The sequence below is a fragment of the Phocoena phocoena genome, chromosome 2, assembly GCF_963924675.1.
Source record: "Phocoena phocoena chromosome 2, mPhoPho1.1, whole genome shotgun sequence".
Lineage (NCBI taxonomy): Eukaryota > Metazoa > Chordata > Mammalia > Artiodactyla > Phocoenidae > Phocoena > Phocoena phocoena.
Window position 1 is genome coordinate 13,522,781 of NC_089220.1, and position 25,729 is coordinate 13,548,509.

Here is a 25,729-nt window from a genome sequence, read left to right on the forward strand (position 1 = left end):
TGTACACTTCAAATATGTGAAATTTATGGTATATGAATTATAGCTCAATAAAGCTATTACCAAAAAAAGAAAAGAGAACCCCAGTATGTGTAAAAAAACAATGGTTACCTCTGGGGAGTAGGATGAGAAAGTAAAGGAAGACTTTGATTTTTCACTTTAAACACTTTTGAATTATTTGAAAATCTATTCAAATGTGCATATATTAGTTTAGGAATTTTTTTAATGGAAAAAATATTTTTTAAAAGAAAAGAACAAAGCCACTTTACAGTTAACAATTCAAGTTAAAGGTGAGATGTCGGGGTGTGGGTGAGGCATGGACAGAGGCAAACACTCCAAACCCTGTGTTTCAAAATTTTCTCTTTAGTCCAGAGACACTGCTAGACGTCCTATAATGCACAGGACAACCCCACAACAAAGGATTACCCCGCCCTTTTTAATGTGATTTTTTTCCCCCCAGAAACAGCAAAGTGCCTCATTCTTCCCACCCCAGCCAGAGCCAGTGAGTGTCTGGTGTGGGCGTCTAAAAGCCCAGTTCCTCTGCCCCAAGGTGGGACAAACCGCAAGGTGTAATTTATGCTGCAGAGCTCCACAAGATAACCTCCTACTTGGCTTCTTCCCTTTTCCCATCCTCACACCCCTCACTCTCCTACTAGTCTCTTCCAGAGTACTTCCTTGATAAATCACTTCCACCCAAACATTTAGCCCAGAGTCTGCTTCTTAGAGAAAATGACCTCAGACCTTGAAAGACTCTCCCTTTCCTACTACTGCTACTTATGGTGTAGATATGATGGCCAGAGCTCCAGCAACCACATTGAGCCCTGAGGATGAGGGCAACATCCTAGGGATAGCAGAGCTGAAGACACCTGACTCCCTGTTGACATTATGCAGTCAGCATACTTGCCCTGAATTGTCTATATGCAGTGTAGACCTCTTTTCTGGAATAGAGTAAAATTTTGTCTGCTTCAACCACTACTTTTTGGGTCTGGTAACTTGATGCTGATATAGTCCCTTAACAGCTGTGTGTACTTGGGAAATTTACTGACTCTCTCTGAGCCTTACTTTCCAGAACTCAAAGAACTGTTGAAAGAATAAGCAGGTCATCAACTCTTCCCAAACAGGCCCTAGACTTCATATCCTCCAGGAAATTTGTCTTAATTAACTGAAAAGAGAGTGATAGTTATTGTTTCAAGTTATAAACTCCCAGATGGATGGTCTCCATCCATCATTCCATGAAATGGAACACCAGTAAATCCCTGTGTGGTTAAAGCACGCCTTCTACACATTTGTTTTTACAGATGTTGGTATTAAGTCACAGGCTGTTAAATAAAAGAAACTAAGTCTAAAAATACAGTAGGTCAAGAAATAGTACATATAGCAGGTCTCCACACCAAATACCAAAAATATAACATCTGAAGCAGAAAACATCAACAGCCAGAATTAATTTAAAAAGCCCTTAGTGGGGAAAATGCTAGCTGTAGCATAAATTCAGTTTTCAAATTTTAAGTCCCAAAGAAAGATCTCAAGATTCTGGTGGGAATGGAAGTGGCTTATAGGAAATAGCAGGAAACTAAGAAAGAAGGAACCCCACAGATGAGTAAGATTGAATGAACATCTACTTTAAGAGAGAAAAGAGAGATAGAAACTATAAACCACCAAAAGCAAAAATAAACAAGAAGGACTACACCAAACCGAAAAGCTTCTGCACAGCAAAGGAAACCATCAACAAAATGAAAAGGCAACCTACTGAAAGGGAGAAAATATTTGCAGATCATATTTATCTGATAAGGGGTTAATATCCAAAATATATAGGGACTTCCCTGGTGGTCCAGTGGCTAAGACTCCACGCTTCCAATGCAGGGGACCCAGGTTCGATGCCTGGTCGGGGAACTAGATCCCGCATGCCACAACTAAGAGTTCGAATATCACAGCTAAAAGATCACGCATGCCACAATGAAGATCGAAGATCCCGAGTATCGCAACTAAGACTCGGTGCAGCCAAATAAATAAATAAATATTATATATAAAACGAAGACAACTCAATAGCAAAAACCCCCAAACAATCCAATCTAAAAATGGGCAGAGCAATTATACTCCAATAACGATGTTAAAAAAAAAATGGACAGAGGATTTTTTTTTTTTTTTTTTTTTGCGGTACGCGGGCCTCTCACTGTTGTGGCCTCTCCCGTTGCGGAGCACAGGCTCCGGACGTGCAGGCTCAGCGGCCATGGCTCACGGGCCCAGCCGCTCCGCGGCATGTGGGATCTTCCCGGACCGGGGCACGAACCCGTGTCCCCTGCATCGGCAGGCGGACTCTCAACCACTGCGCCACCAGGGAAGCCCCTGGACAGAGGATTTGAATAGACATTTTTCCAAAGCAGAAATACAGTTGCTCAACGTCACTAATCATCAAGGAAATGCAAATCAAGACCACAATGAGATATCACCTCACACCTGTTAGAATGGCTGTTATCAAAGAGGTAACAAGTGTTGGTGAGGGTGTGTGGAAAACAGAACCCTTGGGCACTGTTGGTGGGAATGTAAATTGGTGCAGCTGCTGTGGAAAACAGTATGAAGTTCCCTCAAAGAATTAAAAATAGAACTACCATACGATCCAGCAATTCTACTTCTGGGTATTTACCCAAAGGAAATGAAAACACTAACTTGAAAAGATATCTGCAATCCCATGTTCATTGTAGCATTATTTACAGTAGCCAAGACTTGAAAATAACCTAAGTGTCCATTAATGGATGAATGGATAAAGAAGTCACGGTAGGGCCTTCCCTGGTGGCGCAGTGGTTAACAATCCACCTGCCAATGCAGGGCACACGTTTTCGAGCCCTGGTCCAGGAAGATCTCACATGCCACGGGGCAACTGAGCCTGTGCGCCACAACTACTGAGCCTGTGCTCTAGAGCCCGCGAGCCGCAACTACTGAGACCATATGCCACAACTACTGAAGCCCGCGAACCTAGAGCCCGTGCTCCGCGACAAGAGAAGCCACCACAACGAGAAGCCTGAGCACCGCAACGAGAAGCCTGCGCACCACAACAAAGAGTAGCCCCCGATTGCCGCAATTAGAGAAAGCCTGTGCGCAACAACGAAGGCCCAATGCAGCCAAAAATAAAAAGATAAAAATTTTAAAACCGGGAAATTAAAAAAATTAGGTGGTTTACTTTAAAAATTAAAACTAGAGAGATGATCCAAAAGTCAGCAAGTCTCGGCTAATATAATGCAGGAATTTAATCAAATGTAAGTTTAAAAATAGTTAGCATATAAAGCATAAAGAAGTAAACAAAAGTATTATTAATAAAATTTAAAGTTATACAAGTGATGAAATCAATAACACTGAATTTATATGTCCCCAAACACACAAATGTTATTTTGGGTGTGTTTACTAGGTTTGGAGTGTGGTTGGGGATTATGTTCCCTCCTGCTCCAAAATTCTGTAAGGTAAGAAAAAATCCAACTGAAATATATACAGATACCAGGATACACAGAAACTCTCAAATAAAAAAGAGAACTCTGGAAAGTGCACATTCTCAAACCATTATGTGATAATTTTAGAAATAAATCAAAGCATAATTATATAGCCAGCCATAAAAAAGCATTTATAAAACAGTCTTTTTGAAAAACATTGAAATGAGTTAGAACTCAACAGAGAATGGATAAGAATATTTATCTCAACCACAGAGAGGACCTAAATTTATGAAAAAATATAGAAAAAAAATGCCAGTGAAAATGAGTGTATTTGGGTATATAAAAATATTTTCTACATTCCAAACAATAGTCAATAAAAAGGTAGCAGAATAGGATAAATATTTGGGACATATACAAATAAATAAATACACACAACAAAGATAAGAACTTGATGTGTCCCCCTTGGCTCTCAAGACAGCACTTATATACCACAAAGAATCCCAGGGGTCCTTGGAGCATAGTTTGAAAACCACTTGCCTGGTTGGTCTCTAAGATCGATGTTGGTCTCTAAGATTGGTCTCTAAGGTCAATCTGATCTTCATCAGATGCTTAATACTAGGGAAGACCCAAGACACAGCTTTGGTGCCAGTATTCCAAGAGTTCATGGGCAGAGTCAGGAAGTGACTTCTGGGATCAAATATGTCCAAACTGGAGAGTAAAATTCTGGGGGCAGGCACATTAGTTGTCACGGTGATGGGAGGACGCTTGCAACTTTGAGAGGACATCAAATATTCCAATGGGAGGTACAGGCTCTGATTATGTGGACTCCTGGGAGGTAGGCAGAACACCACCCAAACCTTCTACCATCCTGACATTCTGCTAACCAGGCTATCTCTGTCTTCTTCTATTACCCCAGGTTGCCTAAGGACCCTCACCACTGAAAAAAGAGGTTGTGATCTCTTTAACTGGCAATTCTCCCCACAAGGACTCCAAAGGAAGACATGGCAAAGAAGTGGTGGTTCACAGTATAAGCTCTAAGGGGATGCCCCACACTACTTCCACTGGGTAACTTCAGACACTGCCTGGAAGCTCTCTGGGCCTCGGATCCTGGTCTGTAATGTGAGAATATTAACAGTACCTACCCTTATGGGGTTGTTATAAGAATTAAACATATGTAAAGATTGTACTGGGTTTAACCTATGGTAAAGCACTCAATAAATTTCATAATTTTTAATTAAACACAAGAGTAAAAAAAAATCACATATAACCCACAAATCCAATAATTTAAGGATCATTGAATAAACTATTCTACATTAATTGAACACATGGAATTCTTGAGAAAGTGTATAGGAAGTAACATAAAAGGAAAGGAAAAAAACCAGAATAGTAGGTACTTATGGATTACAATACAATATGTTTAGTCATGAGTATCAGAAGAGTTAAGAGAATATATTGATAACTACCCCCAGCTCCTTTTATTTATTTATTTATTTATTTTTTTGTGGTACGCGGGCCTCTCACTGTTGTGGCCTCTCCCGTCGCGGAGTACAGGCTCCGGACGCGCAGGCTCGGTGGCCATGGCTCACGGGCCCAGCCGCTCCGTGGCATGTGGGACCTTCCCAGACCGGGGCACGAACCCGTGTCCCCTGCATCGGCAGGCGGACTCTCAACCACTGCGCCACCAGGGAAGCCCCCCAGCTCCTTTTAGAGATTAGTGGGTGTACAACGTGACAGCGAATATGTTAGATTTCCCCTCTGTGATGATCAAGTGTCCTGCACAAACAGGTACTTAAGTGAACTGCAAAGATCAAGATGCTGCTACTGATGAAGAAGAGTTCAGAGCTTCTTATCCTTCTCCCTCCCAAAGGGAAAGCAGCCTGGAGCTCACAGATGATCAAAGCTTTAACTGAGGGACTCACACTCTGGAGTCGAGCTGTCCTCAGACCTGTCTGGCCAGGACGATGTTGTTTTGCAATTAGAATCTGAAGGCCTGTGGTGGGGCTGCTCTTTCCAGGGCACATGCCCCACTGCTCCCTAATGTCCCACATCTCTAAGTCCCACTCAGTTGCATTTCTGGTCTGACCCCTGGGCTCACTGACCACAGGATTTCCCTCCCAAGAAGAGGTGATCAACAGCAGAGATGCTGGGGGGTTGATCAGAGAATGGGAACAATAAATCCTGAACATTTCATGACGCTTCTATGATGGCTCTCCCGCCAAAGGAAGATGCGGTGGGTGTGCTAAAGGTGCAGCCTTTCAGAAAAGTGGTATAATGTCCAGGAATGCAGATAAACTGAAGAGAAGGAGGCAGAAGGTTGGAGGGTGAAGGGAGAGCAGCACGATGATGGAGATGTTTCCTGATGAGGTGTGTTTCCCCACTGTCCTCAGCAGGACCGTGGGCTTCTGGATCCAAACACAGTAACGTGTTCCTCTGCAGGGCGAGAGTGTCCCCACGTATAAAGTCACTGATGGGCTGGAGATAGTAATCATCCCCTGTCCTTCTCTCTTTCCTCCTCAGGGGAAAGGACTGCTGCTTGCTGGGTCAGCTCCTGGGGCTCTGCTTTACTATGAAGACTAGGCTGAATGAGGGGAAGCTAAAAGAAGTTGGAGAGGTTAAGTCAATCACGATAATACAGAGCAGAGAGAGATGGGGGAGAAGAGACAAGGAAGGACAGAAAGACTGAGAGGGCTGCCAGGTGGGGAGGATTTGGGGAGGGGTTTCGGGATAAAAGGCTCCAGAATTCCTTTGAGGAATGAGAGACTGGGAGATGGGGAGAGAGGAAGCTTTCCTTTGTGTTATAAGTTGGAGACTAAGATTCTTTAGAGATACACAAGCAAAAATTGAATTTATTTTTCCATTACTTTGGGCTAATGGAACATGCTTGTTTGTATGGAACACTATACCCTAAGAACCCTAAGGAGCCCAAGAATTATTTGGGTTACATTCATACCAAACCCATCTCTCCTTCACAGAGAAAGGTATGAAGGGGAAGAGAGAACAGGAGGGAATTTAGGATAAAAGAAGAGGAAATCGCTGTTTTATAACATAAACGAGAATTTCTAGTGAAACAAGCTGAAATTAACATGTGTGTGTATGAGAATGCTGGGCAGTGGGGAGTAAGAGCTATGGCCTGCAAAGTCTCTAATTTCAAGATAGGCACTGAAGTTTCCTAAGTAGGAAACAAATAATTAAACAAATCCAGGGTTCTCAGAATGGACAGTCTGAGAGCTTCCCCATGAAAATTTGGTAGTAGATCCCAAGAGAGATGACCCTACCTGGAATGAATGCATGCAAATTCCTACCAGCCACTCTTTCTGCTCCCTCATTCCCCATGACCAGCACTGCTCCTTGGCTACAGTCTTAAAATGTACCCATCATTGTTCACATGAAACAATAGGTTAAAGTGTTTTAACAACTATTGCTATGACTAAAAGTGCAGAGCAGCTGAAAAAATGCTGAACAAAAACTGGCATCCTGGCTATTATCAAAAAGGCAAGAAATAACAAGTGTTGGCAAGGATGTGGAGAAAAGAGAACCCTCCTACACTGTTGGTGGGAATGTAAATTGGTGCAGCCACTGTGGAAAAGAGTACGGAGGTTCCTCAAAAAGTTAAGAATAGAACTACCATATGACCCAACTATCCCACTTCTGGGTATTTACCCAAAGCCTATGAGAACATTAATTTAAAAAGATATATGTACCCCAATGTTCACTGCAGTATTATTTACAATAGCCAAGATATGGAAACAACCTAAGCGCACGTCAACAGATGAATGAAGAAAGTGTGATACACACACACATATACATGCAATGGGACACTACTCAGCCATGAAAAGATGACATCTTAGCATTTGTGACAACATGGATGGGCCTGGAGGGTATCATGCTAAGTGAGATAAATCAGACTGAGAAAGACAACTACCGTATGAGTTCATTCCTATGTGGAATATAAAAAACAAAAAATAAATGAACAGGGCTTCCCTGGTGGCGCAGTGGTTGAGAGTCCACCTGCCGATCCAGGGGACACGGGTTCGTGCCCTGGTCCAGAAAGATCCCACATGCCGCAGAGCGGCTGGGCCCGTGAGCCATGGCCGCTGAGCCTGCGCGTCCAGAGCCTGTGCTCCGCAACGGGAGAGGCCACAGCAGTGAGAGGCCTGCGTACCGCAAAAAAAAAATTTTTTTTAATATAAATAAATAAACAAACTAAATCAAACAAAAACAAACATGTAAATACAGAGAACAGAGTGGTGGTTCTCAGAAGGGAAGAGGCAGGGTGAGGGTAAAATGGGTAAAGGGGATCAACGGTATGGCTACAAATGGAAACTAAATTTCTGGTGGCGAGCACACTGTAGCGTATACAGAAGTAGAAATATAACACTGTACACGTGAAACTTACCTAATATTGTAAACCAATGTCACCTCAATTAAAAAAAAACAATAAGCATTCTTACAGACGGGAAAAGATTTTCTAAGCACAAAAGCAATGGAAGAAATCAGAAGGAAAAACTAAAACATGAAATGGCACATAAATTAAAAATGTTTCTATATCTAAATAAACATTAAACAGGAAACGACAACAGATGGAAAGTAAGATACAAACATGGCAAATGGCTAAAATCCTCAAAATATAAAGCACAACCATACAATGATTAACACAATATCTCTTGCTCCCAAAAGAAAAATGGGGGATTAGCTAGTTGATTCAGAGATGAACTGTATCTTTAATAAATATTTTAATCAGCTTTAATATAAATCAAAGAAATTCTAACTATAATGAGATTCATTTTTACTTAATTACATCAGTTGTTATATGCTCATTTTATACAACAGCTGTTATATGCTCGTGTTATAATGGTTATATGGAAAACAGATACAAAATATATTTCAGTGATTTTAAGATATTTTTCCCAATATTTTAATATCTCAGAAATCAGGATAATCTCACAATTGCTAGCATGTCAAGATCTAATTGGCAGCATTATTTGCTTTCTTATGGTACATAAAATAATGATGCATACTAGATTCAGTAAAATCTTTAGTACTTTAGGTCCAATATAATATACCAAAATATTGACAGTGGTTCTTGTTGGATGGTAGAATTATGGGTGATTTTTAGTTTCTTTTTTATACTTTCCCATATATTTCCAGTCTTCTAAAATGAATATGTATTTCTTTTATCAACAGACAATAAACGAAATGAAATCCGGTTCTAATCTTGACTTTGCTGCTTTATAGCCGCGTGGTCGTAAAATACTTATGTTATCTGTACCTCAGTTTCCTAATCTGCAAAATGGAATTGATAGTAACTTCTCTGCCCATCTCCTAAGATTTGTGTGCAGGGCTTCCCTGGTGGCGCAGTGGTTGAGAGTCCGCCTGCCGATGCAGGGGACGTGGGTTCGTGTCCCGGTCCGGGAAGATCCCACATGCCACAGAGCGGCTGGGCCGCTGAGCCTGCGCGTCCGGAGCCTGTGCTCCACAACGGGAGAGACCACAACAGTGAGAGGCCCGCGTACCGAAAAAAAAAAAAAAAAAAAAAAAGATTTGTGTGCAAATGCTTTGTAAAGTGCCAATTCAATGTGTCAGTTAAATCTTGACACACGTATGACATCTGCTAACGTGACATTTATTAATGTATTCATGGGATGTTTTTACTCTTTCGCAATGCCTGTTCATCATCTTTGATGTTCGGTTATAGCTTTAGACTATAAGATGGTGATTCCCAGTATTTTATTTTTTGGATCTAATATAATTTGATTCAAAAGCTCTTTCCATGTAGGAAAAAAAAACACGATTCTGAAAACAACATCCAGTTCAGCACCCCAGAGGTGTGCACACTGGCCAGGCCAAATCACATACCTGTCTGCCCAGCTCCTGAACCCCACGAGAGCCTTGTAGAATACCACTGCACAGGTGCTAATCATGAACCACACCCAGGTCCAAAAAGGGGCGCCACTGTGATCATCTCTGTTTAGTTAAAATAAATAAAACTGTGTTGAAGATCTGGTCGTCTACTTTGAGTGGTCCACCACTGAGGCGGGGCTGGTCGTCTCTGAGCCTGAGCTTCCCAGATCCGTACAAGCCAGAGTCACTTTCTCAGCTCAGATGCAGCATATTCCTGCATCTGATAGTGTAGTTCTAGACTTTTTTTCCAAGAGTTTTTCCTTATCTCATTTGCGCCTTTTTTTCCCTTCTTGTTTTTATTTGGCCTCGACACGCAGCATGTGGGATCTTAGTTCCCCGACCAGGGATCAAACTTGTGGCCCCCTGCAGTGGCAGCATGGAATCCTAACCACTGGACCGCCAGGGAAGTCCCAGTGTTGTTCTATGTTCTAAATTAATGTTCCCCTTGCCTCCTTAACCACCAGCAGGTGAGGAGGTCCACCAAGGCAAAAGACAAGCACATCTCACCCCTCTCCATTCTAGTCCTGCCACCGGCTTGCCTAAGTTTCAAAGCTCAGGGAGGGGCCTTCCCTGGTCATCACAACATCACATAACAGCCTTCTAGACTCGAGTTCTCAAACTTTAGCGTGGCTACAATTCACCAGGTGGTTTGTTGAAGAGCAGCTTCTAATTCAGGTAGTCTGGGGCTGGCCTGTGACCGTGCATTTCTAACAAGGTCCAAGGTGATGCTGGTCCTGCTGATTCACGGACCACTGTTTGAGTAGCGACAATCCTTGGGGGTGGTCTCAATTTTCAACCCTAGGCCAACTCCTATCACACATGCCTCAAGTGTGCTTCCTGTTCTGCCTCTATCAGAGCCATCTGGGGAAGTTTCTTAAAATGTATCTGAAAGGGGGATCCAAACAGCTGCATTTTAACAAGCACCACAGTTCCCTCAGGTAAGTTCTTATGGACAGTGAACCTTGGGAACCGCCAGTAGAGAATTCTAGACGTTCTTACTGGACCACACAATTGGAAGCTGGACACCGCCCTGCATGACCTTGGACTTAGGCAGAGGGGCTTTTATGGAACTGCACCTTGTACTGAGGGATGCCGTGCCATGCAGGAGCACAGGGTTGTCTTTCAGAGCTGGGATGCAGTGGAGAACACTACTCATTACATTGTCTTGTCCCTTTCACGACAATCTATAGGAGAAATTTTTATTCACATCTACAAAAGCTGGGTGTCTTCCAAGCAGCCAGCCTGGATAAAAGGAACCATTTAATGGTTGCCCTTGCCTCTTTCTTTCAACAACTGGAAAACTCACAGCCAAATCTGGCAATTACGTGGGTCCTTTTGACATATATCTCTGTGTATTAACAATTTGTGGCTTAACTGTCCTATCCTACTCATGTTTTCTCATCTCCCCAATGTCTTAAATCCATTAGTATCCATTTCTAGTGCACTGTGCATATATGTGCGGTAGGCATCCGTGCTGTTCACCGAGGTCAAGTCTTATCCACTTCTGGACTTACGGGAGGAGTGTGCTTCTTTACATCCTTGAAGTTGGGTGTAGCCATGGGACTTGATTTGGCCAATGAAACGCGTGTGGAGGTGACTTCTTGTCACCTCCAGGTGGTGGCCGTTTAATTGCAGGTGGCTACACTCTTCAACCCTTTCTGTCCCTTCCTGGGCAGTACTGGAGGCATGAGCTGATAAAGAGCAGCCACAAGATAAAAGAATCCTGGAACACTGGGCCAACCCAGGAGACAACTGTCCTGGTAAAGCACCTCGCCTGCAATGGGCTTTGGGTGAGTAAGAAGTAAACTCTTGTTGTGTTAAGCTACTGAGATGATGGGGTAGCCCAAGGCTTAAGGCTTCCCTGACCATATCAATATGCAAATGATCTCATATCCTTTGTGGACAGAAGCTGAGTTATAAATACACAGGCAAACACAAAAACAAATGCCTAACAAATGCCTATTTGAGAGAAAAAAGATATTTACAGAAGATCACTTACAGAGTATAACGTCAATCTACTTCTCTGAGTACTTCAAATTCATTCTTGTTTCAAGTCTGATCACCAGCCTATTTCAGAATCAACTCCCTGAGTTGTGTTTTAATATTCTGCTCTTTCTATGCTGTGGTAAAATATACATAATATTTGTCATTTTAACCATTCATAAGTGTACTATTCGATGGCATTAAATACATTCACATTGTTGTACAACCATCGCCACTATCTATATCCAAAACTTATTTATCATCCCCAACAAAAATGCCATTAAAGAAGCCTTCCCTTCTTCCCTCAGTCCCTGGTACCCTCTATTCTACTCTCCATCCCTATGAAATCTGCCTATCCTAAACACCTCATCTAAGTCGAATTGTATCTGTCCTTCTGTGTCTGGCTTATTTCACTAAGTATCATATTTTCAAGGTCCATCTGCGTTGTCCATACATTCCACCGTATGTATGCACATTTTGTTTATCCATTCATCTGCTGATAGACACTTGGGTTGCTTCCACCTTTTGGCTCCTGTGAATAATGCTGAAATGAACACTGGTGTACAAACACAGGCATACCTCTTTCTACTGTGCTTTGCTTTACTGTGCTTCACGGCCATTGTGTTTTTTACAAACTGAAGGTTTGTGGCAACCCTGTGACGAGGAAGTCTATCGATGCCATTTTTCCAACAGCATTTGCTCACTTCGTGTCTCTGTGTTACATTTTGGTAAGTCTTGCAATATTTCAAACGTTTTCATTATTGTTATATTTGTTACGGTGGGCTGTGATCAGTGATCTTTGATGTTACTGTTGCAAAAAGATTATGACTCACTGAAGGCTCAGATGGTGGTTAGCATTTTTTAGCAATGAAATATTTTTAAATTAAGGTATATACATTTTTTAGACATAATGCTGTTGCACACTTAACAGACTACAGCACAGTGAAAACATAATTTTCACATGCCCTGGGAAACCAAAAAAAATTCATGTGACTCGCTTTACTGTGATATTCGCTTTATTGCCGTGGTCTGGAACCGGATTCGCAGCATCTCTGAGGTGTTCCTGTATCTGTTTGAGTCTCTGCTTTCAATTCTTTTGGATATATATTCCCTAGGAGTGGAATTTCTGGGTCACATGTAGTTCTATGTTTAAACTTCTGAGAAACTGGCCACAGTGTTTTTTACTCTGCTCTGACTTTTAAATTAAACAACAGTTGCATGAAATCCTCAGTTGCATTTTCCAGGAAACTGTTGTTTGTGAGCATCACCCACTGTCCTATGCAATGTTTCCCACATAAAATCCCAAGAGGAAAATATTTTTGAGAATTGCATATTGGGAAAAGGTGTATGCTTCCTTTTGTCTACTAAGAATTCCAGTGTGGGGACATCCCTGGTGGTGCAGTGGTTAAGAATCAGCCTGCCAATGCAGGGGACACGGGTTCAATCCCTGGTCCGGGAAGATCCCACATGCCACGGAGCAACTAAGCCCATGTGCCACAACTACTGAGCCTGTGCTCTAGAGCCCACGAGCCACAACTACTGAGCCTGCACACCACAACTACTCAAGCCCGCATTTCCTAGAGCCCGCGTGCCACAATTACTGAAGCCCACGTGCCCTAGAGCCCACGTGCCGCCAACTACTGAGCCCGCACGTCACAGCTACTGAAGCCCGTGCTCTAGGGCCCGTGTGCCGCAACTACTGAGCCCATGTGCTGCAACTACTGAAGCCCCCATGCCTAGAGCCCGTGCTCCGCCACAAGAGAAGCCACAGTAATGAGAAGCCTGCGCACCACAACGAAGGGTAGCCCCCGCTCGTTGCAATTAGAGAAAGCCCGCGTGCAGCAACGAAGACCCAACACAGCCAAAAAAAAAAATTCCAGTGTGGGTCATGACTCCGCCATGGAGCCTGCAGCCAAATCTGAAGCTTGAATAGTCGCTGGTGGTACTCAGTTCTCACCCCCTGGCATCTCCTTTACCACTTCTGGACACACTGGCCTGACTTCGAATGGCCAGTGCCTATATCTTATCAGAAGGCTACTCTTGGGCCGTCCATGAAAAATCAGGACAGAAGTACCTGGAAATTATACTTTTGTGGTTCCCCCACCCTCCAAGCAGCTTTTAACCACTTTCTGACTAGTGTGGGTGTATAAATACCCCAGCTCCCTTGCCTGGGGTAAGTCTGGTTAATGAGCTCTGTACTGTTCTCAAGCTTCCACTTGAGATTAAGGATCAGTTGCCCACTATGCTTTCTGCCTAATACCATACCCTATACTGACTGACTTCCCTCTCTTGTATCACTTCCTCCTTCACCTCCCCGTCTCCCTTGAATCTGCCAGTAAACTGCTTGCACTCAAATTCTTGGCTCAGAAGCTGCTTCTGAGGGAACTTCAGCTAAGACAAAGCTCCTCTCTACCGATTTCCTAGATCCAACTGCTTTCCATATTTCTGTTCTTCTGTTTTTCCTAGTTCTGAGGTTTTATTTACATTTTATGATTATTCTACTGTATGCTTTCTTGTTATCTGTTACCTCAACACCTTTGCAGAATAAAACAGAGTGGAACTAATTTTTAGAAGAAAAAACCATCACGTAATACTACGATTAAAATACAAGATGTAAAGGGTTTATAGAATATGATCCAAATTTAGAAAAATACATATGTACATATGTGTGTCCATAGGGAAAAAGAATAGAAAGAAATGCACCAACCAACAAGGACCTATTGTATAGTACAGGGAACTATACTCAGTATTTTGTAATAACCTATAAGGGAGAAGAATCTGAAAAAAACTGATATATATGTATGTATAACTGAATCACTCTGCTGTACACCTGAAACTAACACAACATTGTAAATCAACTAACCTTCAATTTAAAAAAATGACCAAAATGTCAACCATGGTCAACTTTAGGTGATGTCATTACAGATGGTTTTTTTTTTTCTTCTTTATTTCACAAAGAACATGAAGCTTCAGTTTCCTCATCTATAAAACAGGGATAATCACACTTCACACATATGAATCACATACTACATATCTGAATTGTGTTGATTGAAATTGTGGTTAATCGATGAAATTAGCTGCATCACACATTCACATAATAATCACAGTATGTGCCTAATTATGTACCCCAATAAAGGGTTGCAAGTGCTGTTATTACATCAGCGATTAATGAAACAATTTAAGGACATGTGAGAAATGAGAAAGTAAAAATAAGCCCATACTTACATAGTGCTTTGTCCTTTTTAAAGAACATTCACTTATATGAACTCATCATCCCTGGCAAGAACCCTGCGAGAGGGGCCTTAGGGGCAGGGTGTGGGAAGGAGACAGGACTAATATTTACTCAACAGCTACAATGTGCCAGATACCAAGGTGGGCACTTGTAGGTATCTCAGAAGAGAAGGATGGGGCTCAGAATGTTAAGGAACCGGCCCAACGTACAGGCAGGGTCAGTAGCTCCAACTCCAGACTCTCGGTCCAGGTTTTCTTCTATTCCATCAGGCTTCATTATTCTATTTGTGCCCCCAGATGACTGTGTGCTTATATGCCCACCCATCCACGACATCCGCGGTTCCTCTGGCATTGGTGTTCACCAGTCTTTACACACACTCTGCTCCTTCCTACGTCCATGGCCATGGGAAGTACAAACGGGGGGGGCCTGTGGAGGGCGTGGGGAGGACTTAGCTCCCCAATCTCCCACCAAAACCACCCCCAAATGAATAATCTAAATCAAAACCCTGTACCAGCTACACAGACATAGCAGATTCAAAGAAAGTTCCGCAGCAACCCTTCCCAATCAGTTTGCTCACCCCAAGTCCTCCCTACATAGAAGTTCTGGAACTGTCTTCTGAGAAATGGGAGGACTTAGGCAATTCTGCTAAGAGAGTCCAGTGGAGAATGTGGGCTGGGGGAGAGAGCTGTGGAGGGTATTACTCTGTCTCCATCCCCGTCAGGGCCCGTGTTCTGGTCATCGTGGAGAATGCTATGAAAGTCTTTCTTACCAGATACCCAGGTACTGTGGTGTCATAATGGCCCACGGATGGGCAGGGCCGCCTGAAATAAGAGAGGGTTGCGGTGGTGAGCTGGGCAGTTCAGCACAAAGCACTTCAGACGTAGCCCGTGTATCTGGAATCAGGCCAGTCCTCCCCACCTTTCCTCCTACTCACCACCTGAAGCCCTGGGCTTCTAGACTAACCCTGGGAAGTCTTTCTTGACTAATCAGGCCTGAGGCTGATCCCTGTTGTACCTTGTGTTCCTTCTCCTGGAAGAACGTCTACCAAAGACAACCTTGCGTGGGAGCTTCAAAGAAGTCCGCCTTGTCACCGCCTCACTGACAGCTCTGCCAGTCAGCACAGGGGCTACGGCAGCCAAGCCCCTGCACAGCCCCCTGCCGGCCCTGCTGCGGCTCCGGTGCTCCGGCAGCCAGCCGGGAGCCGCTCCCTTTCTGCGCAGCCTTTCAAAGCCCCCTCCTCCGCTCCAGCTCTCTGCTTTCTTCAGAATTTCTACAGCATCTTTCCCAACCCCCTTATCACTCAAGTATGCTTTACGCATGAACAGTCCTTAGGAGTGTGGTGCAAAGACTCCCAATCTTTTTCCTTCTGCTGGTAATAAAGGCATAACTGACAGCAGCCATGAGACACGCTTGCTCAAAAACTCTCAATAGCCTCCAACTGCCTCTAGATAAGCTCTAGCTCCTGAGTCTGTCACTAGAGTTCCCCCCTCCATCCCATTAGCCAGGAGACTCCCCTAGCTTTCCTTCCACTACTCCCGACAGATCAGGGAGCTCACTGGACCCTGAACGCAATTCTCTCCTCCTCCGGAGTGTAAAGCACTTTTAGTTTCCAGAGCCCAATCAGGCCAACACTTAGCGGTTCAGCCCATAGGCTCCTTCTCCCCACCACCACCTGCTTTCTCCTGGCAGAAAACAGTTTCCATCCTCATTAGCACTCTTGCCTCCTTACTTCCAATCTCGTTTTCGATCTATTTTTTCTCTCTATTAAGTTTTAAGTCATGGACAGTCTTTTTAAAATTTGTTTCTCCCCCTCAGACCAGTGCCTCACGCATGGTACTAACTCAATTAACGTTTATAGGCTCCTGTCCCGATCTGTAAGCTTTCTCCCTAATGTTCCATGAATTCAAGCTCAGTCTCCTTAACTAGGAACACTCCCAGAGCAGAACGTCTCCAATTTAAGGATCACTCAAATTCCCTAGAGATTTTAACACGCAGATTCTGACTCAAGTGGTCTGGGGAGGGGCTGAGGCTGCATTTATAACAAGCTCCCAAGTGATTATGACACAGCTGGTCCGTGGACCTCACTTAAAGAAGCAGGCAGGCAATACCACCTGTGGATCAGGCCAACAGCTCACATCGGTGCCACCTGGCCTAGCGCGGAGGTGGATGAATGCAGGGCTGGGAAGCGCGGTCACGCCCTTCGAAGCGCCGGGCCAGAAAAACGCCTGCGAGGATGGCCGCCCCACCGCCCTCCCGCAGGGCCCACTTACCTATGGTGGACACGACGGTGCCCACGAAGTAGAAGGCGCCGGTGAAGTCCCAGCGCTGGCGAACATTGTCCACGCGGATGCCGGCCTCGGTGGCCTCCTCGTAGTGGCGAAGGAAGCCGCGCAGCTCGTCGCAGCTCAGGTTGTGGCGGCGGCTGAAGTTGGCCAGGCGCTCCTCCCAGCGCTGCTTGGCCTGGCGTTCGTGCGCCAGCTCCAGCGCCGAGAAGACGGCGGCGCCGCCCAGCAGGTAGAGCACGATGAGCGCGGCGAGCAGCAGGAAGCGTGCGTTGTCCTCGTTCAGGTGACCCGGGCCGCAGCTGCAGCCGCAACCCCGGCCGGCCATGGCCAAACGCCCGGGGGCAGCCCCAAGCCGGGCGGCCGTGCCCGCCGTCTGACTGTCGCCCGGGCGCCCCGGGAGGTGGGGTCTCGGCCCGGCGCTCAGTCCGCCCCTGGCCGCGCGACAGCCAGCTCGCCCATGACCGCCGGACGCTCCTCCAGGCCACGCGGCTCCCTGGGCCGCCGCTTCGACCGCTCCTGCGGCGCCAGCCCCCCACGTCCGCCTCGACTCCCGGTTTCAAATCCGCATTTTCGCCGCCGTCCCCGCCCCCCTAGGAGTTCTCCTAAAAGCTGAAGAGCTGAGTGACCCGGCACAGAGTCCGCTTCTGCTTGGCACGAGGATGCAGCCGCTGCTTCCCCCTGGTGTCCTGCCCGGCTCAGATTGGGGAGGGGGCGTGGCGCATCTTAAGGGCAAACTCGGGTGGGCTTGACCTTCCCCCAAAGCAAGGGGCCTCGGGGGCTGACGGGTGAGCGGAGCCCCGCGGTCTCTGTCTCCTTGACCGTCGCTTCTCAAGCCGCTGGCGTCTAGGACGCGGGCTCTCAGTCCGCTAGTGCTGGAAGTGCCTCCCCAGATAGAGCCGCAGTGCTGTGTCCCAGGCTCGGCGTCGCACGGAGCCTCGGGCCTCTCAGGTCACCGGCCCGGCTGCCGGCGCTTAGAGGCTGGAGCAGGTCCCGGGCGGGCGCACGGACAGAGGGATTGCGCAGAGCGCGGTTCACGGGTTCCGACCTCCCGCCCGCCCCCGACGCTGCGCGGCGTCCGGCGGGCCGACTTGCTGGAGGAGGAGACCAGAAAGGGAGGTTGGAGTGACGGAGCGAAGGAAGTTAGGGGCCTCTCCCCCAGGCAGGCTTCCTAGCCTTGCCCGACCAGACGCCCTTGGCTTCTGGATCCCGCGCGGGGGCGTTTTCCACCCCCACGTGTCGGATCCGCCCGCTCGAAGCGCGCGCCGCGAGCCAGCCCCAGCTCCTGGGGAGGCTGCCAAGGACCGGGGACTGGAGGAGCACGCGGGCAGGAGGCAGTGACCCCGGAGAATTCCATCTCCTGCACCCTGGCTTGGCTGCCTCGGTGGGCTCCAGAGATCCTGCGCCGACAGGGCTCCGCTGAGAGTGCTTTACCCCACCCTAGCCACAGGCTCGCTAGCAAACCGCCGGGGCCCCTCCCCGAGACCCCGCCTTTCAAGGGGCGCTGGCGCCGCGCTCGAGTCTCACTCACCGGGGAGTGCACCCTCCGCGCCGCTCTGTCAGCACTGTCCTCCGGGTCCCTCTGCGGGGGGAGCAGAGGTCCACGCCGCGCTCTGCCTTGCCTGGTCCGCGCGCTCCGACGCTGCAACAGGTGGAGCCGCTCGGCTGGCAGCAGCGGTGGCGACTCCACCCCGTCCTCCGCCTCCCGGCCGCGCGGAGCCGCCCCCAGCACTAGTCTCCGCCTGCTGATGCCCGGCTCCCTGCTGGGCCACCTGGGGGCTGCGGCGCTCCCATCCGGGACGCGCAGATCCCGGGAGTGGGTGCTCAAGAGGAGGGTCAGGTCAGGTGCTTAGCGGGCCTGTGTGGGCCCCACCAGGGCCAGAAGAGGGCGCTCCGTCCCCTTCAGACACATCTCGCCCCCACCTGCGTACCCAGCCACACACTGCCCCTTCGGAATCACCAGCCCCTAGCATTTGGGAGTGAGTATGAATACAAGAAGGAAAGATGCATGGGCATCTTCGAACTAAGGAGAATTTCCTCGCCTCCCGAGAGAGTGACCCCAGGCTCAGAGGCCACCCACCTATACTCCCCAAGAGCAGAGAATAAAAAAAACACACTTCCGGGTTCCAATGCATCTGCCGTAAGAAGCCCTGATGCTGCTAGGATTCCTCTCCCACTCCTCTCCCGTTATCCACCCCCGGATACCCCTCTTTTATCTAGCCTATCGAGGGCAAGAGTTTTAGGTGGCAGCGCTTACAGGAGGCGCATGTGTATACACACTGGGTGAGTCCTGCAATTACTCCCCCATCCCATTTTATTGTGAAAAATTTCAAACAAAGTTGAAAGAATTTTACAGTGAATAGCCTTATTCTCAACGAACATTTTACTATACTTGCTTTATTACGTATCTATTCATCCCTCTTTCCATCCATCAACCCATCTTGTTTGGATTCATTTCGAAGTAAGTTGTAGACATCACTACACGCCCCCTCCTCACCCCACCCCCCAAGTTCTCCCTGCATATTACTACCTAGAGTTCAACACAACCCTATTTACTTCCAGATTTTTGGGGGGAGGATAAAATTTACATACTATGAAATGCACACATCTTAAATGTACCATTGAATGAGGTCTCGCAAATGCGTACACTCTTGCAAATTAAACACCTACCTATGCAGCCTCTCAACCAAATATTGTGTGTCCCTTCCCAGCAAATCCCTACCCACATTCCTACAGAGGAAATCACTGTTCTGGATTTTTCCACCATCAACTTGTTTTCACTTTGTAGAACTTAGTCTTGCTTAGTTCTAGATCTTCATATAAATGGAATCATACAGTTATGTATTCTTTTGTGTAAAGCACTGTATTTCTGAGATCTATCCATGTTATATGCCTTAGTAATCTGTTCTTTTATTGCTACTTTTTTATTGTTTGAATATTCATTCTCTTCTTATTGATAGAAACCAGGGCTGTTAAAAATGTTTGCCATCATAAATAATAAAACCGTTAGGAACATTCTTGCACAAGTATTTGCGGATATATGTTTTCATACCTCTTGGGTAAATACCTAGGTGTGGAATTGCTGGGTCATAGGGGTGGTGTGTATTTAATTTTATAAGAAACTGCCTAACATTTTTCCAAAGTAGCTGTACCAACCAACAAGATACAAGTCTTGGATGTCCCACATCCTTGTGAACACTTGGCAGTATCAGTCATTTTAATGTTAAACATACTGGTGGATGTGTTGTCATATGTCATTGTAGTTTAATTTGCATTTCCCTGATGACTAATGTGCTTCTTGGCCATTCGTATATCTGCTTTTTTATCTTTTGAAATATTGTAAAATCTGTTGAATATCCATTAAAAGATTTGTTTCTCTTTTTTACTACTGAACTGTAGGGATTCTTTATATAGATCCAGGATACTAGTCCTTTCTCAGATATGTATCTTGGAAATATTTTCGACAAGTCTCTGGATTGCCTAATTCTCAAAGATGTTTTCTGATGTTTGTTTTTAATTTTGGTGAAGCCCAATTTATCAATCATTTCATTTATGTTTGGATCTCTTTGTGTAATAAGAAATCATCCCCTCCCTTAAGGTTGCGTAAGTTTTACGGTTTTTTTTTCCTGTAGAAATCTTACAGTTTTAGCTTTTGTACGTGGGTCAATGATTTATCTTAAGTCTGTTTCTGTATGGCGTGAGGTAAAAGAGTCGAGGTATATTTTGTCCGTGTGGCTATACAGTTATTTGAGTGTCATTTGCTGAAAAGACAAAAGTGAATTTATTATAGGAATCTGTATCCTGCTCATTATTTGTCCATCCTTATAAGAATACCACAGTATTTAGATTACTTGTAGCTTTATAATCGGTCTTGAAGTCAGGAAGTGTGAGTCCTCCAACTTCGCTCTTCTTTATCAAGATTTTCTTTGGGTATTATAGCATCTTACCATTTCCATAAAAATTGTAGAATCAGCCTGTTAATTTCATCAGAAAAAACCTTGTGAGATCTTGATTAGGATTGTGTCAGATCTATTTTAGGGAGAATTGACATCTTAATTCATGAATGAGGTATAGCCCTCAGTTTATCTCAGACTTAGCAAATTTTCATGTAGAGATCTTGTACATCTTTGTAAATTTATTCTAAAGTATTTTGGTTTTTTGATGAAATTGTAAATGAAATAACAAGATCCTGTTTTCCAAGTGTTTGCTGTAGTATGTAAAAATGCAAATGATTTTTACAAATTAACTTGGTTCCTGCAACCTTGCTAAATTCACTCATTAGCTGAAGTAGTTGATTCCTTTAGGATTTTCTTTTATTTATTTATTTATGGCTGTGTTGGGTCTTCATTGCTGTGCCTGGGCTTTCTCTGGTTGCGGTGAGCGGGGGCTGCTCTTATGTTGCGGTGTGTGGGCTTCTCATTGAGGTGGCTTCTCTCGTTGTGGAGCACCAGCTCTAGGTGTGCAGGCTTCAGCAGTTGCAGCACTTGGGCTCAGTAGTGGTGGCTCGTGGGCTCTGGAGCACAGGCTCAGTAGTTGTGGCGCACAGGCTTAGTTGCTCCGTAGCATATGGGATCTTCCTGGATCAGGGATTGAACCCGTGTCCTCTGCACTGGGAGGCGGATTCTTAACAACTGTGCCACCAGGGAAGTCCCCCTTTAGGATTTTCTATGTAAATAACGATGGCATCTGAAATAGTGTTTTGCTTCTTCTTTTCTGATGTTTACCTTTTTTTTTCTTGTCATGCTGCAATGGTTAGGACCTCAGTATAATACTGACTAGAAGTGGTGGAAGCAGACATCCTTGTCTTGTTCATGATCCTAGGGGAAAGCCTTTAGTTCTTCCACCATTAACTGCAGTGTGGGTTTTTCATAGATACCCTTTATCAGGTTGAGGAAGTTTCCTTTTACTTTTGTTTTTGAGAGTTTCTTTTTAAACATGAATGAGTGCTGAATTTTATCAAATGCTTTTCCTGCATTTAGTGTAACGATCATATAATTTTCTCCTTTATTCTGTTAATATTTTGAATTTCATTTATTGTTTTCTAATGTCAAGCCAACCTTGCATTTCTGGGATAAATTCCACTTGGGATTTCTACTCATATTTCATTCTTCTAATTCCTTTTGGGTTTACTTTACTTCTTTTTACAACTTCTTACAGTGGATGGTAAGGTCACAAATTTTAGATCTTCTTTTCCAATGTTCGCATTTTTCAGCTATAAATCTCTGTTAGCCCTGGGCTAGCTGCATCCTAAAAATTTTGGTATGCTGTATTTCTACATCATTTTGTTGAATATATTTTCCAATTTTTTCTTCTTTGACCCACAAATTATTTAGCTGTGTTAATTTTTTAAGTCTGTTTTTAAAGACAAATTATAACATTTTCAATGTGGTCAAGTGAAAAAAATGCACATCCTAAAAGTTAAGAATTATGTTTTGTCAGACTTTCTGAGGATTTCAAGCCCAGGACACAGCTTCTCAGATAGTTCTGAGAGACTGCTCTGAAGAGGGAGGGGAGGAGCCAGGGTATACAGGAGTTTTCCAACAAAAACCAGGTAGCTGGAACACCAAAAGATTACTGGTAAAGAAAACTGGGTATCTCAAGTTAATGAATTTAGCACTTTCCCGGGTATGGGAAGATGCAACATCTGGCCTCAGTGAAATCGTTTCTTTGACGTGCACCTGAGCTATCTGGGGCCAGTATCCTGTTCTTTCCCATCCTGAGTGCCCTCAGGGTGCACCACTGGGAGTGGCTGCAGTGGCTTGATGGCTGCCACATCTTTTGTTTACTGATAAGGAAGGCAGTGTTTTTCATTCACAGGTCAGAGGACCATATTTGGTATGTTTCAGTATTCCTAAATTTATTGGGACTTGTTTTATGGTCCAGAATATGTTCTTAGTGAATGTACCATATGCATTTGAAAGGAATACGTATTCTGCAGTTGTTGGACGTAGTGTTCTATAAATGCCAAGTACGTCAAGGTTGTTGATAGTGTTTTTCAGATCTTCTGTCTTTAGTGACATTTGTTCTAGTTATTCCAACAATTATTGAGAGTATTAAAATCACCAACTATGATTGTCAAATTGTCTATTTCTCCCTTTAATTATGTCAATTTGTGTTTCACATACTTTGAAGCCGTTATTTAATATAAGCATTTATGATTATTATATCTTCCTGATGTAGTGACCCTTTTATTTTTATGAAATGTCTGTCTTTATCTCTGGTGATACTCTTTGCCTTGAAGTTTATTTTGTCTGATATTAATCTGGTTACCACAGGCTTCATTTACTTAACATTTGCATGGTATCTTTTCCATTTACTTTTAACCTATGTCTGTCCTTATATATATTTAAGGTGGATTTGTTACGGACAGCATATAGCAGTTCGGTCTTCTTTCTTTCCATTTTTCTGGTCAGTTGTGACAATCTCCACATTTTAATTGATCAGATAAACACTGTCCATCACTTCCGTGATGAGGGAAATATCCCGTATCTATGCTGTTCTATAAAGTGGTCCATCGTGGTGCTACCGAGCACTTGAAATGTGACGAGTGCAAGTGAGGAACTGAATTTTTAACTTTATTTGATGTTAATATATTTAAATATCACATGTGGCTAGTGACTGCTGTATATAATTTATGATGGAGAAATTCTGGATTCTGTTCCTCTAAAAACAATACTTCTTAATCAGGCAGTAAATTTGGCTGAACTCAACTGCAGAATTATCTCTACAGCGGGAAGTATCTCAAGTTCTAGTTCAGTTCTTCTAGCCTTAGCCACGCACGGAGGGTTCGGCGGTCAGCCAGTGAGGAGAGTTTACAAACACATCGGGAATCCCCTCTCGCTCTTTCTTCTGTTATTTCCCTCTTCACTCTCAGAGGCTGTGGATGCTCCAAACCCTGTACTCTGGACCTCCAAGCCAAGAAGACTGTAGCTTTCCCACGGGTGGTTTACCTGCCATGCATAAACCTGACCTCAGGCCCAAAGTGGTGAAAAGACAGGAAACTCACCCAGTGGAGTGCTTTTCTTTCCGTCGTTGACTCTCTTCTTTTCTGCCTGCTTTTGGTCGCTTTCAGTGGCTGGTATAAGCTCCACCCCAGAGCGTATAACTTTTATTTGTGAAAGAATTGGTTCAATAGGAGCCATTGGGCGCTGCCAGAAACCGGAAGTTACGTGGTTTCCCCACAACGTTTGATAATGAAATTTTCAAACATACACCAAAGTCGAAAGAATTTTAGAGTCGCAATCTAGATTGTACGATTAAATTTTTCTATACTTTATCATGTATCTACTCGTCCTTTAATACACCTTATTTTAAAGCATTTCAAAATAAACTGCAGACATCAATACACTTGCCCCTAAATACTTCAGTATATATATAACTAGAGTTCAGCTCCTGATTTTTTCTTATGTAGAATTTACATACAATGCACATATCTGAGCTGGTACATTCTTTGAGTTTTTAAAAAGCAGCTTTATGGAGCTATAATTCACATTCAATAAAAATGACCAATTTGGTGTATAATGCAAGGGGGTTTGTAAAGTGTAACCAATGCCACCATCATGATAGGAACATTTCCATCACCCCTAAAAGTTCCCTCATGCATTCAATCCCCTCTCCCCACAGCTGCACTTATTTTTAAGGCCACCCAGCTCTGCTTTGGGCAGGGGCTGGGTGCCACACCAAGAGCAGGAACTAGAGACCCAGGGGAGAGGTCATGCACGGCCAAGTATGTCCTGGAATGCCAGAGAAGAATGGAATGGAAGGGCAGAACCAGGCTAGACTGGGCTCTTCCTAAGTGCTTCCTCCCAGGTTGTTCCTAGAGAGGTAAGTGGCTGAGATCACACAGTTCATTCCTCTCTCTTAAGGAAGATTCTGCCAATCCAAGCACAAGTAAAGGTGCCCATTTCTTGAGGCTGTTGTATCAGAGGCGTTCAGGACAGAAGGCAACTGTAGGCAGTTCACAGATCTCTTTGCACCTTAGTTTCTTCATTTGTAAAATGGACTTCCTCCCAGGGCCGAAGGGTCAACTCACACGTGGGGTTCACATGAACATGGACTCCCAACCCCACCCTCAGTCCCAACTCAGCCTCCACGAGGACCCCTCTTTCCCAGAGGCAGGAGGCAACATGGATCCGTGCTTTCAGGGCAGGAAGTATGTGGGTCAGCTCTGCAGAGTTGTTCAGGGCGCGTTTGAGAGCCTGCGCCCCCGGACAAAGACTCCCTTGAAAATAGAGCCCCCACCTCTGGAATCCAGAGGCCTACTAGCCACCCTGCTGCATCCAGGACTCTTCAATCTACCCCCATCTGTCAGAAAAACCTGCCTTTAGTAGTGGGTGAAGGAGCAATATTTGTGGCAAGTAGCTAACTTTTCAGAAGGCATGGGTTTTATTTTTTTACACTTGAGTTACCATTCTCTAAATGCCCCAGGGAGACACTGCCAGTTTGGTACTTACCAAGAATCGTTCCAATTTACATTGAGGGAGTTCTTACCAGTGCTTAGGAGCTCCATTTCATTTGATTCTTACAACAATCCCACAAGGCAGGAAGGATAGCTATTAGCCCCACATAACAGGAGAAAATGAAGACTCAGAGGCATCACATGACTTGCCTAAGGTCTCATGGCGGGAGGGAGCAGAGCTGGGGCTAGACAATTCTAATGAAGAGTGAGACACTGCTCAGGCTTCGGTAAAACCTCAAGTCATCACCCAGGTGACCATCTGTCTTCATTCAGAGTGGATAAACTAGCAAACCTGGGGAAGAATACATTTTAGATTGTAACCCTGAACCCACTCACACACATTGAAACAAAAATAACCTTACTTGGGGCTTCCCTGGTGGCACAGTGGTTGAGAGTCCGCCTGCCGATGCAGGGGACACGGGTTTGTGCCCCGGTCTGGGAAGATCCCACATGCCGC

The 25,729-nt window shown here is 44.9% G+C and overlaps 1 protein-coding gene across 1 annotated transcript in view; it reads right to left on the reverse strand.

Moving 5' to 3' along the window:
- KCNK13 (potassium two pore domain channel subfamily K member 13) overlaps positions 1–17,142 on the reverse strand; it is a 112,129-nt gene extending 94,987 nt beyond the window's left edge. Inside the window, exon 1 of the mRNA XM_065872747.1 lies at positions 16,803–17,142. Coding sequence (XP_065728819.1) covers positions 16,803–17,142 — 340 coding nt within the window. The remainder of the gene's footprint in view (positions 1–16,802) is intronic.
- Positions 17,143–25,729: the final 8,587 nt, after the last annotated feature.